The following is a 14885-nucleotide window of genomic DNA, read 5'->3' as shown; positions in this document are numbered from 1 at the left end:
TGTGAGCATGTTAAAATGCGGACATTAGCATTTAAGCACCACTGTGCCTAAGTACTGCCTCACTGAGTTGCTAGTATGAATGCAGACTCTTATTAAAACCAAAGGGACATTACTTTAGCACATAAAGCTCAAAGACACTCTTCACAAATCTTGGCAAATCAGACTTAAAAGAATAGACAGTATGACCAGTAGGCAAGTTGACAAAAACAAAGTTAGCCATGTCAAAGAGACAACAACCAACCAACATTAATAGGCAACAAGTCATTAACAATAAACTGCCTTCTATGTCCTGCGGAGCTAATGAGCAAACTAGGAGCAGCTGTGCAGGCAGGTGGTAGTCAGGTGATGAACAGAGGCTAGGAGATCACTGAGGAGGCTTATAGTGGGCAGGTATGGCAGGGCTGGATCTGTAAAATATTACAATACAGACACAGAGAGAGAGCAAGTCTGGGGCTGAAGAACATGCAAGAAAGAGATGGAGATACACCATGTTCCTGCACAAACAGAGCGATTAGCAACATCCTGCTTGTGACAAAAAAAAAAACCAAGATGCTCCTACTTTTGTAAACCACTTGAACTAATTATTGTACTGCAGTAAGTATGTTCTAGTTTGTTTACAGTGTTTGCCGGTATTGTATCAATCAATTTGACAATAATGATGTTTGAAAATAGCAGATGAAAGAGCTAGCATTCAGAAAGCATGTCTCCTCAAATAGCTCGTAACATAATTGTTTCCCGAAAATGTTAGCATTTCAGCAATTATTCTCAGCCAGAGCAGCAGACATTCTTCCTCATTTAGGAATTGAGCTCTTCAACATGTGAGGGCCATAAAGACATCATTGACATTGTTTCTCAGAAAGGCCATAAATACTCATTGGCAGTTATTGTTCAAGCTCTCAAAGGAGACATTATCTTGTTGCTCTCCAGACCTCAGAAAGACAACAAACAAGGATCTGGCTATGGGGACAGTTTTTACAGCACTGCACCACACCTCAGCATTTCTTTAACTCAGTAAAAGTCTCCTGCAGGGGGGTGAATATACTGTGTAAGTGGTCTCTGTCTACCCTCTCAGTGTTTGACTCATTTCCCTTCTCTTCTATGTGCAGCATCTGTACACATCAGGGGAGGAATGAAAATGTCCTGTGAGGAGTCAAGGATGAAAGGTTTGTGGTGCAACTCTTGAGTCGATTCCTGTAACTCAAATGTGTGAGTTGTGGTTAGATAGTTTTGTCACTAGGTCATAGATTGGAGACAAACAAAAGAGTGAAAGTGTGGGAATGAAGCGGATACACATGGGGTTAACTGTGGGCCAAGCAGAGACAAGCGTGAAATCTACCGTGGAGGCCTTTGCTCACTGCGAGTCACCCCATCCCCCGTCTGTAACCCTCATCTGCCTCTGTCTCTCATCCCTCACTTTCTCTCTCTTTTTGTCTACTCTCTTTTCATTATCTATCTATCTATCCTCTTCAGCAAATAGTAGAAAAAATAATACTGTTTTTTCTGCAGTTTCTTTCTTCTTAATTAGTACAATTTAAAGCAGTGAAGGAATAAGTACTCAGGTCATTTACTCACAGTAAATAAAGGTAGCAATAATATAATTATTGTATATTATTCCACCACAGATTTTAAACGTCAAGCTTACATTTTTTCAAGTCTGTTTAAAAACAATGCTCACATGAATACACTGAAACAGCTTTTAGTCACTGTAATCATTCTTGCTGTTTACAACGCTAAGTGCCTAGAGTGCTAAGCTAATGTGAGGATTCATCAGTCTGAGACAAACAAAACAAGTAGGTATTTTCAAAAGTTCCTGTGTTTTTCATGTGAAATTTCTTGTTTGTGTTACTATTAATCTGTGAAAACTCAGCAAGGACACACTGTCTGGGAAAACAAAATGGGGGGGATTTCATGATAAAACCAGTAACTTTGGATGAACCCTACTTTATTTGACACACTCAGACTCCTGATGTCTCATATTATCTGAACTGCTGTACACAAAAGAGGACTGTGGATTTTGTCTCTCTCTCTTACACTGGAATAGGGGATCTCATCATGTGCTGTATGGGCATTAGGAACAAATACAGCAACTAATAACTCCGTAAATGTACATTTGAGCATGTCAGTAATGTTTTGAGACAGATTTGAAAAAATATGAACCTATCCTTTAAGTCTTGTCTTTGTTATATGCAGTTTTTATATTTGATTATGTATGAAGATACTGAGGGAATCATTTCTAGGAATAAACATTTTCAAGAAGAATCCGTCCAGTCATACAAAAATAACATCTTCACAACCTGTAGTCAAAGTAAAGGATTAACAATCGAGACAAACCAAAGTTGTGTTCATAATGAGCTTTTTATTTAAAAGCACATGAATTAGAGCTAGGTACATTTAGCAGAAAAAAACAGCATTGCTACTATTTCTTTTGTACAAAAAACAAGACAATACAAAAATACTAATATTGAATTTTTTTCAATGCATATTACAAACTTAACTATTACAATCTACAATAGTTTAGTTATCTAGATACAAGCCCCCCACATCCCTGGTGTCACTCAATCTGACAGATAACACAACCCTGAGGTGTAAGTGTGTGCACGTCTGTCTCATATACCTAAAAATACTTCCCTTGGGGAATACTGTGGTGCAGACTAGACTAAGTTTGAATCATATCATTGGGGAGATTAATCATAAAAACATTTCAACATCCTCCAGACAGTGTGTTTTTAGGCCAGGATGGAGACACACAGATACACGCAAACACATATGCTGTATAATCATATAAAGAACATTAATCTGGACCAGATTTTAGTTGATGATGGATGGACTTTGAGAGTTTTGTCTAAAGCACATTTCCTAACTTATGTCAGTCCCAGCCTGAACTTATGAAACCTTGTAGAGAGCTGCACTCTCCTCCATCACCATCTGTCCCCCACAGAGAAAAACGAACTGATACCAGAAATGAATCATGTGCTTCGCAATCAATAACTCCTCCTTTACTGTATATGGTCATATTTCAACCTGAAAATGCGCATATTCCAATAAATTCCTGTATGTGAACATCACAGCTTTACGAGTACGATGGATGGGCCAAATGTCTGGAGCAGGTATTCAGCTCGTTGTCAGCGAGGCAGATGCATAGTCCCTGAGTGCTGAGCTCAGAGTTGGCTCCCAGCAGGATGACACAACAGATACGCAAATGCTCCACAGATACACGTTCACATGGATGACCAGTAAATCAGGCAGCAGCCTCTGGATCACAGCCAGAGGGACTGAGCTGAATTCTGACTCCTAATAATCACCCCATGGCTGTATGCTGTTAGACGTATTTGTGTGTGTGTGTGTGTGTGTGTGTGTGTGTGTGTATGTGATTTGTTTGTGTGTGTGCATGTGAGAGCAATATGTGTTGGTGGGTTTTAATGCAGTGTTGCGTGAGCAGGTGAACCATGGGGGGTTTAAGCAACTGTGGCTGTATGACAGAATTCCCTCTGGCAACCTTGGAGAGAAGAAAAGGCAGAGAAAGAAGAGGAAATAGGGAGCGAAATGCTTGCCTAACTCCATCTTGTACATTAAAAGGATCACAGGGACCTGTGTCTCAGTCTTCTAACCCCATTTCCTCCTAACGTCTCGTTGCTCTACCTTCATCCTCTGTTGCTCCTTTCTTCTCCATCTCTCCCTCTTTTCATCTGCTCTAAAGGAACCGGACAGGTGAAAACCAATTCCCCTTAACTATGCATTCACTTAGCCTGTCTGCCTGCATCAGTGGAGATGATGAGTCTGTCTGCATGCATGCATTTTAAAAGGTCAAGTGTCATTAGGCTTTCCCCCTTGAAGTTTCTGTATAAACCGTGATGTTTGGTACAATGATCTCTGACTCAGTCCCCAAAAAAAGAGAATCACCATCAATAAAACCTTTTTTGCATCTGTAAAAATCAACATCTAGTAAAAAGTTCAGAGCAACCAAATCCCTCTGCTCCTTTTTTGACCTGTCCACTCTTCCATATGGGCCATGAGGGGGCCGAGGGGAGGTGGGAGATGTCTTTTCCATACAGGGAATCACAGAAGGAGGTGAGAGTACTAAGATGTTGTGGTGTTCAAACTGAAAAGAAGATTTGGGGTATTGAATAAAGCCAAAACCTTAAGCACAAACCTAGAGGTAATGTCAGAAAGAGCGAAGATAAATTTGTTAATGTTTCTTGATCTGCAGGACACGTTGGGGAAAAATTTGGATAAGAGAGAAACAGGGAGTGAGAGAGAGAGTGGATGGACACAGAGGCCATTTATGCGAAGATGACATAATCACCTGTTTCCCCCGTGTACAGCCAACATCTGCAAAATTTATTAATTTTCTATCCCTCTCTCTCTCCTCTCCCTCTATTTCCATCCAGCTCACCACCCCTGCACAGACACTATGTCACACATGGATCATGCTGTTATGTGTGAAGTGGGCAATTAGTTTTTATATTAATGCAGTAGTTTCATTTCAGGAAACAAGACCTTGGAACAGCTTTTCAGCTACTTTACACTTTCGACTGGATTTTGAATTGATTGATAATTGCGTTATTTATGCAGAAGCAATAAAATGTATAATTAGCAAATGTATAAATTAACCAGAGAGGAAATGAATATAAGATTTTAGAAAACTGACAAATACTTGATACTTAAAATTAAATACTAGTTGTCGCAGTTACTCACTATAATTACACCTACTGTATTTTCTACACAGAAATAAGAAACCTTCACATTGGACCACAAAAAATAGGTTAATCCATTCTTCCTTTCTGTCACAATTAACACGAGATTCATGTCTAACTACATTTTATGCTCACTGGATTGAGGTTTCATTCATGTCGAAAAGTGACAAAATATCTCCCTCGCTGAGACAAAGATGTAGTGTTCTCATGCAGGATCATCATCATAAAAACATGGTGTTAATCCTGGATATTAATCCTCCTCCTGCCTACACAAGCGCTTATTGACTGAATGCATTTTGATGGCAGCATCCAACACCCCGCCATGTCCTTGTTTTAATCAGTGATACCCATATAATAAAGTAGATTTGCTAAAAACTGGGTTAATACTTAACAAAACCAATCTTCTTTTCATTTATTTAAAGGCTGCTCCATTTTCCGAATGTGTCTGTGTTCAGCTGTTTTTCTGTGAAGCTCCATCTGACACAAGCGATGAAAGAAGCTGTTTGAAAGAAATACCTTTTCCTCTCATCCATCTTTGTCATTTCTTGACTGAGGGAAAAACCTTTGAAACACAATTGAGAATGTGGGACATTAAAACCTGCAATTGAAACTAACACTTGCAAAACCAGCCCTTTCCTTTATTTTTTGCACATATTTTTCCTTTCTGTCCACACTTTGTCCTGTGGGTGGGTCATATTATGTCTACACACCTCATGTGTGCTAAAAACCTGCAAAACAGACACTGACCTACTGTAAACAGTTGACTGCTGGGAGGCTGTGCCTCCATTTCCCTAAAGGAAGTGCCGAGCAGTCCTGCCCAGACTGCTCTCCTCTGACTCTCTGGCCAGCCTGTGTGCTTCGCCTGGCCCAGCTGCCTCTCCGCTCCCTGGACTGCAATGCAGAGAAAAGGCCCTCAGAGCTCCAGGCCTCCAGACAGCTCTCCTGGAGGTGCCACCCTCACCACAGCCCAACTCTATCTCTCTCACCCACACACACTCACTCGCAACATTCAAGCCAAACCAGAAGCACCCACAGTAGCACTCTTGTTATGCCGTGGTGCTTTTTATATCATGTGTGCCAGTGGGCCATTTCACTCAGGGCTTCTTGACTACAACCACTACATGGTAAGAAAAGAAGTCTGTTAGTCAGCCTTGTTTTGGATCGCCAGCTGAGAGCCACCAAAACCACTTTTACACATGCTGATTCTGAGCTAATGTGTGGAGCTAAATTTGAAATAAAGTTGCTCTTTCACGCTTGCATATTCTGACTGCTGCCTGTGCATCTGTACATGTGACATACGTTTTGCAAACCTATTGCTCTCAGAGTGTGATATACATTCATATCCATGTTCAGACATTCAGTATATAACATATGGATACATATGTTATCAATCTGTCAGGCTCTCTTCTCAGAAAGGAGGGGTTTTCCACAGCAATTATATTGGAATCTCTAACAAAGTCCAGTTGAGCAGAACGGGGTTAAGTTGCCGCTGACACTTACCAGCTGTCAAATGACACTTTATTTTCCATATTCAAGTGTATCAAAATGTAGTCTAATTTGCTATATTTCTCCACTATGTTTCATATTTTATTATTTTTCCATAATTCCTTGTGTCATTGGTGTGTGGTGAAAATTGTGTATCTTCCAAATGTAAACCTTTGAAAAGCTATAAAAAACAGCCTAGTTTTTAACATGACTGCTGTGCATTTTTGAGTGTATCCAAAAGGGGGTTTTGAAAGGCTTTTATAAGAGCAACGGTGGGGGAATTTCTCATCCCACAAAGGAGGACGTAATCCATCCAATTTGTGTTCAAATGTCAACATCACCAGCATAGAGTTTTCACATACCAACAGGAATTAGCATTTTTACACAAATTTGGATACTGAAGGATACTGAAGATGAAGGAAACATCAAGGCGATGTGTAAAGCATGAGTAATAAATGAGAGTAAACAGAGTGAGTGGACGTACAGTATGTGATGGTGACGGACACACACCCAGCAGCACTCTGAGAGAGGTACAGTACTATGTAATGCCTTGGCCTCCCTGTGACGGCCCAGTGCCAGCGCTGCTCTGCTCTGCTCTGCTGCTGCCAGACAAGACCACAACATGGGCCTCTCTCTGCCTCAGCAGCAGGCCCTCTACTATTACAGCCACGCATGGCTGACCCCAGGCCTACCAGCTGTTCACAAGCACCGTAAATCTCAGTTTGGTGCTGTTTTTTTTTACAGCTGACCTCAGACCAGCTGGACTGTCACTGTCAATAAAGGACTGCACTTTACAGGACACCGAGTGGAAACATGCATGTCACTGTAATGATAACATCAGTCAAATGATTGCCGTAAATGGTTGCATTTTACTCATTAAGGTCACACAGCAAGTTGTTCACTGCTAGAATCTGATCTGGATTATTCAAGGCCTGCCATTTGTTCTTTTTCTTCTCTCCTTTTGTATTGTCTTTTTCATGTCACGATTGCACGCAAAAAGACATCAGTTCCTTGTTGGCCATGGTTAGAAGTGTAGATTTTTAAGTTCACATGTTTTAAATATGTGTGTGTTAAAGGTGCAGTGTGTAGAATTTAGTGGCAACGGACTTGGCAGAAATAGAATATAATATTCATAAGTATGTTTTAATTAGTGTATAATCACCTGAGAACAACAATCGTCTTTTCATTACCTTAGAATGAGCCCTTTATATATATATATAGGGAGCGGGTCCTCTTCCAAGGAGGCTACCATGTTGCACTGCCATGTTTCTACAGAAGCCCAGAATGGACAAACCAAACACTGGCTCTAGAGAGAGCCTTTCACGTTTTTGCATTTTTCGCAGGTTACGTGGCCACCGTAGGTTCCCCTACACACTTGGAATGGGAGGAGGAGGGGAGCGGTATTCAGTTGGTTGCAATCTGCAACCTCACTGCTAGATGACACTAAATCTGACACACTGATCCTTTAAATACTCAATATTCTTACATGGGCAAATGATGCATTGTGACTGATTACAGTGTGTTGCACTTTAGATTGGTTTTGTACTGAAGCCTACATAAACAGTTAAGATGACTGAAAGTGTCATTCAAGCTTTTCTCTCCTTGGCTGAAACATGCTGTGGTGAAGAAAATGATACTTCTTGTTTAGGTCAGAATCACAAACCATGGCAGTTCTGCTCTCTTTTTTTTTACTTTAAAAGACACACACAATGACACCAGCTCGTCTGGCCTGTTGTCTGCCAGAGTGTGAAATCACACACACTTCATGAGCCCTGTCCCAAGTGCGTGTAATTAAGGCCATATTTCATGTAGTATTCTTGACAATAGGAACTAAGGCCATGGTGTGGTCACAGCAAATAGTAGAAAAAGTAATACTGTTTTTTCTGCAGTTTCTTTATTAATTTGTACTTTTTAAAGCAGTGGAGGAAGAAGTACTCAGACCATTTACTCACAGTAAATAACACTATAAAAATACTCCCTATGCAATTAAAGTAAGAAAAGTAAGTAAGTACCCATTATCAATGTGTATTGTCAGGGTATTATCATGCGTTGCCATATATTATTCCACCACTGCTTTTAAATGACCAGCTCACATTTTTTTCAAGTCAGTATTAAAACAATGCTCACATGTCCATGAGTATATTGAAACAGCTTTTGGTCACTGTAATCATTTGTGCTGTTTATAAAACTAATGCAATTTCAATATAAGTGATGAGGGACAAAATCTACAGTCTTTATTCTGTGTAAAAATGCTTTCCAAAGTTCAACTAAAGCTAATGTGAGGATTCACCAGTCTGAGACAAACAAATCAAGTATTTTCCAAAGTTCCTGTATTTTTTCTGTTTTATTATTAATCCGCCAAAACTCAGCAAGGAAACACTGTCAGGGGAAACAAAATGGGGGAATTTTAAGACAGTAACTTTGGATGAACCCTTCTTTATTTGACACACTCAGACTCTTGATGTCTCATATTATCTGAACTGCTGTACACAAAAGAGGACTGTGGATTTTGTCTCTCTCTCTCTTACATTGGAATAGGGGATCTCATCATGTGCTGTATGGGCATTAGGAACAAATACAGCAACTAATAACTCCGTAAATGTACATTTGAGCATGTCAGTAATGTTTTGAGATAGATTTGAAAAAATATGAACCTATCCTTTAAGTCTTGTCTTTGTTATATGCAGTTTTTTATATTTGATTATGTATGAAGATACTGAGGGAATCATTTCCAGAAATAAACATTTTTAAGAAGAATCCATCCAGTCATACAAAAATAACATCTTCACAACCTGTAGTCAAAGTAAAGGATTAACAATCGAGACAAACCAAAGGTGTGTTCATAATGAGCTTTTTATTTAAAAGCACATGAATTAGAGCTAGGTACATTTAGCAGAAAAAAACAGCATTGCTACTATTTCTTTTGTACAAAAAACAAGACAATACAAAAATACTAATATTGAATTTTTAATACAATTGTGTGTGTATTTTTTTCAATGCATATTACAAACTTAACTATTACAATCTACAATAGTTTAGTTATCTAAATACAAAAATCTGTCAATTGATGCTTTTTAAGCAGCATTTTGTAAAGAACACAGGTCTGTAATCATAGTGGATATATCTAAACATGTTAAGAAACAATATCTTACAGAGTTAATTTTAGTGATCTATACATTATTTATATATTTATAAAAAGAGAGTGAAAACGGCTTTGTGAAGTGATAGGACGGACTATACGATGAGAAAGATGTGCAACATGGCGGAGTGTGTTGTTGGAGGAGGATATCTGAGGCTGTAAATAAAAAGGGCTTCTGTATCTGGTACTGTACAACTGTTAGTGATTATACAAGACAGGCTATAAACATACAAGGTTAAAGATGCATCTTAGCAGAGAATAAAAATATTAGATCCACAGTTTTTATAACGTTCACCTACTCTCTTGCTCCTTGACACAGTGGCACACACACACACACACACACACACACACACTTGGCACAGCTGACAGTGTGTATGTGAGAGGGTTTCATTTGACACACATATAGTTTATCAAGAGGGGTTCCTTTTCACAGGGCACAGCGCTCATACATATGTACACACACACATATTCACAAACACAAGATGTACATGTACAAGCACAAGCGTACCCACACAAGCACAAGAGTGTACAGGACACACACACACACACATACACACAGACTGAGATACAAACATCCATTGCCAATGAGTGATTGGGCGGGTGAGAGCCCCTCCCTGCCAGCGGAAAGAGCCCAAATCATCCCAAAATAATGTGCCAGCTTAGCTGTAAATTATCACCCTCTTTCTACGGTGACAGACTGCACCTCTTCACTCTGCCCATCCATCCCCTTCCTGTATAGGAAGCCAAACAGATGGCCCCAGCACCAGGAAGTGGCATGGCACAGCCACACCTCTTATACAGGTACTGGGAGGCTGCAAGATCTGTCTCCCTCCTTCCACAGAAAATATCCCCCCTTTACTACATCTAACCCCAAAGAAATGCAACATCCCGGGTTTAGGCCGAACTGACAGTCCACTACAAAAAGCTTGATGTGCTGATCTGAGGTGATATTGGAGGGCCCCATTTCTCAGTGGGGGTACTGATGTCTTGCCAAGCAGTCAAAAATGTTTGCAAGACAGCCAAGAGACTTCTCTGAAACCTGTTGTAAAGGTCCAGCAAAATCAGTGTATGATCCTTACAGGGATATTTTCATTAAAGCCATGCTATGCTAGCTTCTTCTCTGAGTAAATATTTTTGTCTTGTGAATGTCAGCATCATCAAGTTTTCTTTCAGTTAGACACATCAGGCAGCAAGTGGTGATAATGGACAATGGACTTAAAAACAGTGCTATAAGTTATATTTTTCTATACTGTTAATATTTCTATGCTGCTAATTATTGCAGTAATATCCTTCCTGTAGCTAAGGAAGTTGTTGTCCTATGGCGATCCAAGGCCACAGAGAGTTCAGAGAGGAAGCATCACTGGTAATCCTTCTCTCCCTAGGCAGGGGGTTTGTCTTTTTTTTTCTTTTTTGTCTCTTTTCTTCATTCATTTTTCTTCACAAGTGTTTTCCCTTTATGTGGTTACACTTCCATCAAACCTCTACACCCCTCAGCTCTGCCTGTCAAGTCATCAATTTTCTTAACTCATCTTTCTTTTAGCTTCCAATTCTTTTCTGTTTGTGCTCAAAACGCTGGGCTCAAATGTTGATTAGTAGTTGACATAATAGTAAATAATAAGTCTGGATAGTGAGAGTGGACTCTGCTGTGCAAATCTCAAATCTGACACCCTAGTCCACAAAGCACCTCGGTGGGCATTGTAAAAGGGAGGAGGATGCCATTTGAGGAGCAGCTACAGTCTCTCGTCGCTACATTCTACTGTCCGATGGGAGGTGAGCAGCACTGTGATTGGCTCCTCAGTCACAGGAAGAGTTGTGGCCTCTCTCACACCATATTATGGTGGTTGTTCCTCTCAATGATGTCGGATGAAGGGAGCAGTTCCTTCTTGATTGGGGAGGGCGGGGGCGTGGCCGGCTTCACCCTCGGCTTGAACAGGTCTGACACGTAGAACACCTGGTGGACACACAGATGAGAGCGAGGTGAGGAAACAGGAGAAGAATGGCAAAGAGAAAAGATGCTAAGAATCAGCTAAAAAAAAGAAAAGAGAAGGACAAAATGATCCCTAACATAAGTTGGAATCTGTTTGCTCAACCACATTTGGAAATGGTTATGTGGACATGCGTGTGTCCACTTTAACAGTTGGTTTAAATGCAAATTCACCACACAAGAGGACAGCCAAGTTGCGTTTGTAATTTGCATAGAGCATGTCAACACTATCTCAGTTGATTTGCCTTTGCCAGACAACATCAGCAGGGGTTTTAAAGTCCGTTCTCAAGGCAAACATAACAAATAACCACCACATTTATATTCTTAAACTGTATAGCTGAGCTCAAACATGTTTTGCAGCAGTCACACTTTCCTCAAAGAGAAAATAAATCTAATTATGGGGGTGAAATCTGATCAAAAATGGTTTCTCAGGACACATTTCAGATTAATTTTATACCAGATGTGAACTGCATGTCTCAGCTGGATCTAAAAACAGTCTGGATAAGCGTGGCAGGTCTGAACAGGGCTAATGTGATTACACATTATCCAAATGTCTGTGCAGGAGCTGTGAGCCGGCGAAAAGTGTAAAAGTGAGGGTTGCATTACGTCACTGTGCCACACTGAGAAACTCCCTCACCTCAAATCACCTCTACTCAACACGCTTTAGGCAATCCCAGACTAGTAACACTGAGTAATCTGGCTAAAGGAAGTGATCTTGGTATAGCTCATCATAAAATCATATTCAATGACCTTTCCTCTATTCTCTAATCCTCTATTAGATTACGCCATCATCAGTGGCAGTGGAGGTGACTTCCCCTTTTTCATCAACTCAGAGAGCTTTAGGTCAGCCCGCCTGGCACTGGTGGTGAATGACGGAAGAGGAAAAAAAATAGCAGAAAAGAAATCTCTTCCTGAGATCTTGATGACATCATATGTCAAACAGGAAAATAGGCAGGAGTGGACAGGAAGGGGGACCATGGAAACTACTGTCCACTGTCAGAGTGGATTACCGTTTCCACTTACAAGGGACTGGGGTCAGTCACGAGCAACAGTGGCTTCAGCTGACAAACACACACAAATACACACATATAATTGGCAGGCGCAGCAGCTTTTCCTTCCGTGCTGCCAGTCGAGGGCGAGCAGAGGGCCTGTGCCAGAAAGATGAGGAGGGAGGGCGGAGGGGAGAGGCTGCCATTTTTTTTTACTGTGAAAGAGAGCCTACTGTGTACAAGGCCAGCTTCTCGGGGAAAAAACAATGTGGATAACTCTCAGCGGAGAAACTACACTAGGAATCTCATAAAGGAAAATGCAAACAGGAATATCCTCATCCTTCACATACAGTCATTGATCTATTTATATAACAAAGACCGTCTCATTCTGAGTGGTGGGCTAAACACAAAGACATTCTCTTCTATTACAGTTTGACATTTAGGACCAGAAAATGACCTTCACAGATAACCTTTGACTGACAGATGACATCATTCATTGATAGATACCTCCACAACACACAGCTGCTTTCATGCTTTTCAAAGGCTTCTTTGTGTATACAGCAATTAGTTTGTGTAGTGTGCTCAGTGCATTATTATAGGGTATATTATACATGACATGATGAGGGGAGTGAAGAAAGATATGATGTAGAGTCATATCTCTGACAATCACTCAAGCCGCCATGGGAAACATTCAAGGCTCTTTTCCCATCAGGATACTCTGTGACCAATCATAGCTGGCCTTGTTGCTGCATCACCCAATCTCCAACCTATTACCCCTGAACCTGCCATGGTGGAAAACTTATCACAACCTCACCACTTCCTGTTCGTGTTATATACACACAGACAAACATACACACACACACACACACACACAATCTCCAGGCCTATTGTGTTGAGTGATGTAGACTCAGCAATTAGGCTCCTTAATACTGTTACACAGGGAAGGAAAAAAAAAACAGCGGAACTTTTAAAGGCGTGTTTATGTGTGTGTGTTTATGCCTTTATTGTGTGTCCGTGCCTGCGTGTCTACTTTTTAAAAGTCATGCATGACACATAAAGACACTGAGTCATACAGGAAGTGAATGCACCAACTCGCAGGAACTGTACATATCTAAAAAAAAACCCAAATTACTCACAAGACCCCCTTTCGTGTATGAAAGAATAAAACTTTGCATCTGTATGCATTCACAGGAAACCAACTATGAGTATATTTTTAGCCTCACCACGCATTACATCTGTTACTGCATTTACACCTATGTAAGACGAAAGACGTCACTCTGGATAAATTTACACACACACACATATAGTATATACACAAGAAAATGAGTGGGATTTATAACTTCTAACAGCTTCTAAACGTCAGTGTCTAAATGTATACTGTGTCTAATAAGTGTAAAAAGAGAACGCTAACACTTGACATGGTTCATATAATTCCTTATTCAGACACTTAAGTTGTGTCTGTGGAGTGATAAATGTCGACTTCCTGCTTCTGCACAAGTTCATTGACCACAGACACTGCTTCAGTATTTGAGACCCTCGTTATGTGCAGAATGTCCTTGTGTGTTTAAATCAGCGCGAGGGAGAGATAGAATCGTCTGACCCAGCTCCTCTCCATTGTGACAGTGAACCTCGAAAAACAAATGAGCACTGTCCCAGCTTTCTCTCTGACAGCTGTTTCCTGCTGGATTTGGTCCTTTTGACCTTCATTACGACACATGTTGAAAAGTAGGTCATTTTGTCTGATAGGAAGTGTCAGGTAGGACAGACAGACCTCTTCCTGTTGTGGTTTGTTGTTCCCCATGATTCTCTGGATTGTGGCCCCGCAGACATAGTCTGGAGTGTTTGACTAAAAACAGACACGCATCTACTTATTCTTCAAAAAACTGCATATATCCAACTCAGACAACATCTATCATCAAACGTGAGGACAGAGGTTTTAAAGCAGCAAACACATCACTACATATGAATGTGTCCATACTTGCCCTGGGTTTGTATTGTATTCATTTACTGGCACTCATTGGGAGTGCACTGGGATTAAAGAAGTAACTGTAGCCTTGGGAAACCTGGAATAGCAGACACAATAAAGTCATGGAATGACACATAGCCTGAAATGTATTTGGAAAGGAAGACACTTTTCCACAAGGCCATATAAATCCTGTGTGATATTTAGAACAATTGTTCACAATCACACACTTGAGACTGACGTGCAAATCCACTAATTCATCCAATGTGTTCTTTTGTTCTTTGAATCTGAATTTTTATCTGCAACAAGTGTACTGTCTGTTTTTGGCAACTACACATTTTGCGCATGTACATATTCCCTTAGCTTTAAAGATTAATAGACCACATTACCCAGGCTGCCACAGGGCTCGTGGACATCAGCTGATTCTGCTTCATGAAAACATCTCATGAGACTAATTGCCAAAAGACAAAATTCCCTAATAACAAAACTGCTGCTAACAACCAGTGGGATATGGTCATGTTGTTACAATCAGAGACATTTAAAAGACTGTTTTAGTGCTCTAATGCCTCAGCATGGATAAAAATGCTCTGACATGATTTCAGTGTGTGAACTCGTGTTTTTATTCTTACAT

At 40.4% G+C, this 14885-nt stretch overlaps 1 protein-coding gene and 1 long non-coding RNA gene across 3 annotated transcripts in view; one reads left to right on the top strand and one right to left on the bottom strand.

Annotated features, from left to right (window-relative positions):
* The first annotated feature begins 274 nt into the window (after window positions 1–274).
* Window positions 275–4236, top strand: LOC122988461. The gene is made up of 3 exons (XR_006404804.1): window positions 275–594; window positions 1107–1163; window positions 3069–4236. It is a non-coding gene; the product is annotated as an uncharacterized LOC122988461 (long non-coding RNA).
* Window positions 4237–9133: 4897 nt separating this feature from the next.
* Window positions 9134–14885, bottom strand: part of plpp3 (phospholipid phosphatase 3) — a 31174-nt gene continuing 25422 nt past the window's right edge. For both annotated transcript variants that reach the window (XM_044360775.1, XM_044360774.1), the window contains exon 7: window positions 9134–11269. In XM_044360775.1, the coding sequence (XP_044216710.1) occupies window positions 11141–11269 (129 nt within the window). In that variant the 3' untranslated portion in view covers window positions 9134–11140. The remainder of the gene's footprint in view (window positions 11270–14885) is intronic.

This window comes from Thunnus albacares, chromosome 9 (assembly GCF_914725855.1).
Source record: "Thunnus albacares chromosome 9, fThuAlb1.1, whole genome shotgun sequence".
Classification (NCBI taxonomy): domain Eukaryota; kingdom Metazoa; phylum Chordata; class Actinopteri; order Scombriformes; family Scombridae; genus Thunnus; species Thunnus albacares.
The sequence above is the reverse complement of the archived record's forward strand: the minus strand, read 5'-3'. Positions and strand labels throughout refer to the sequence as shown.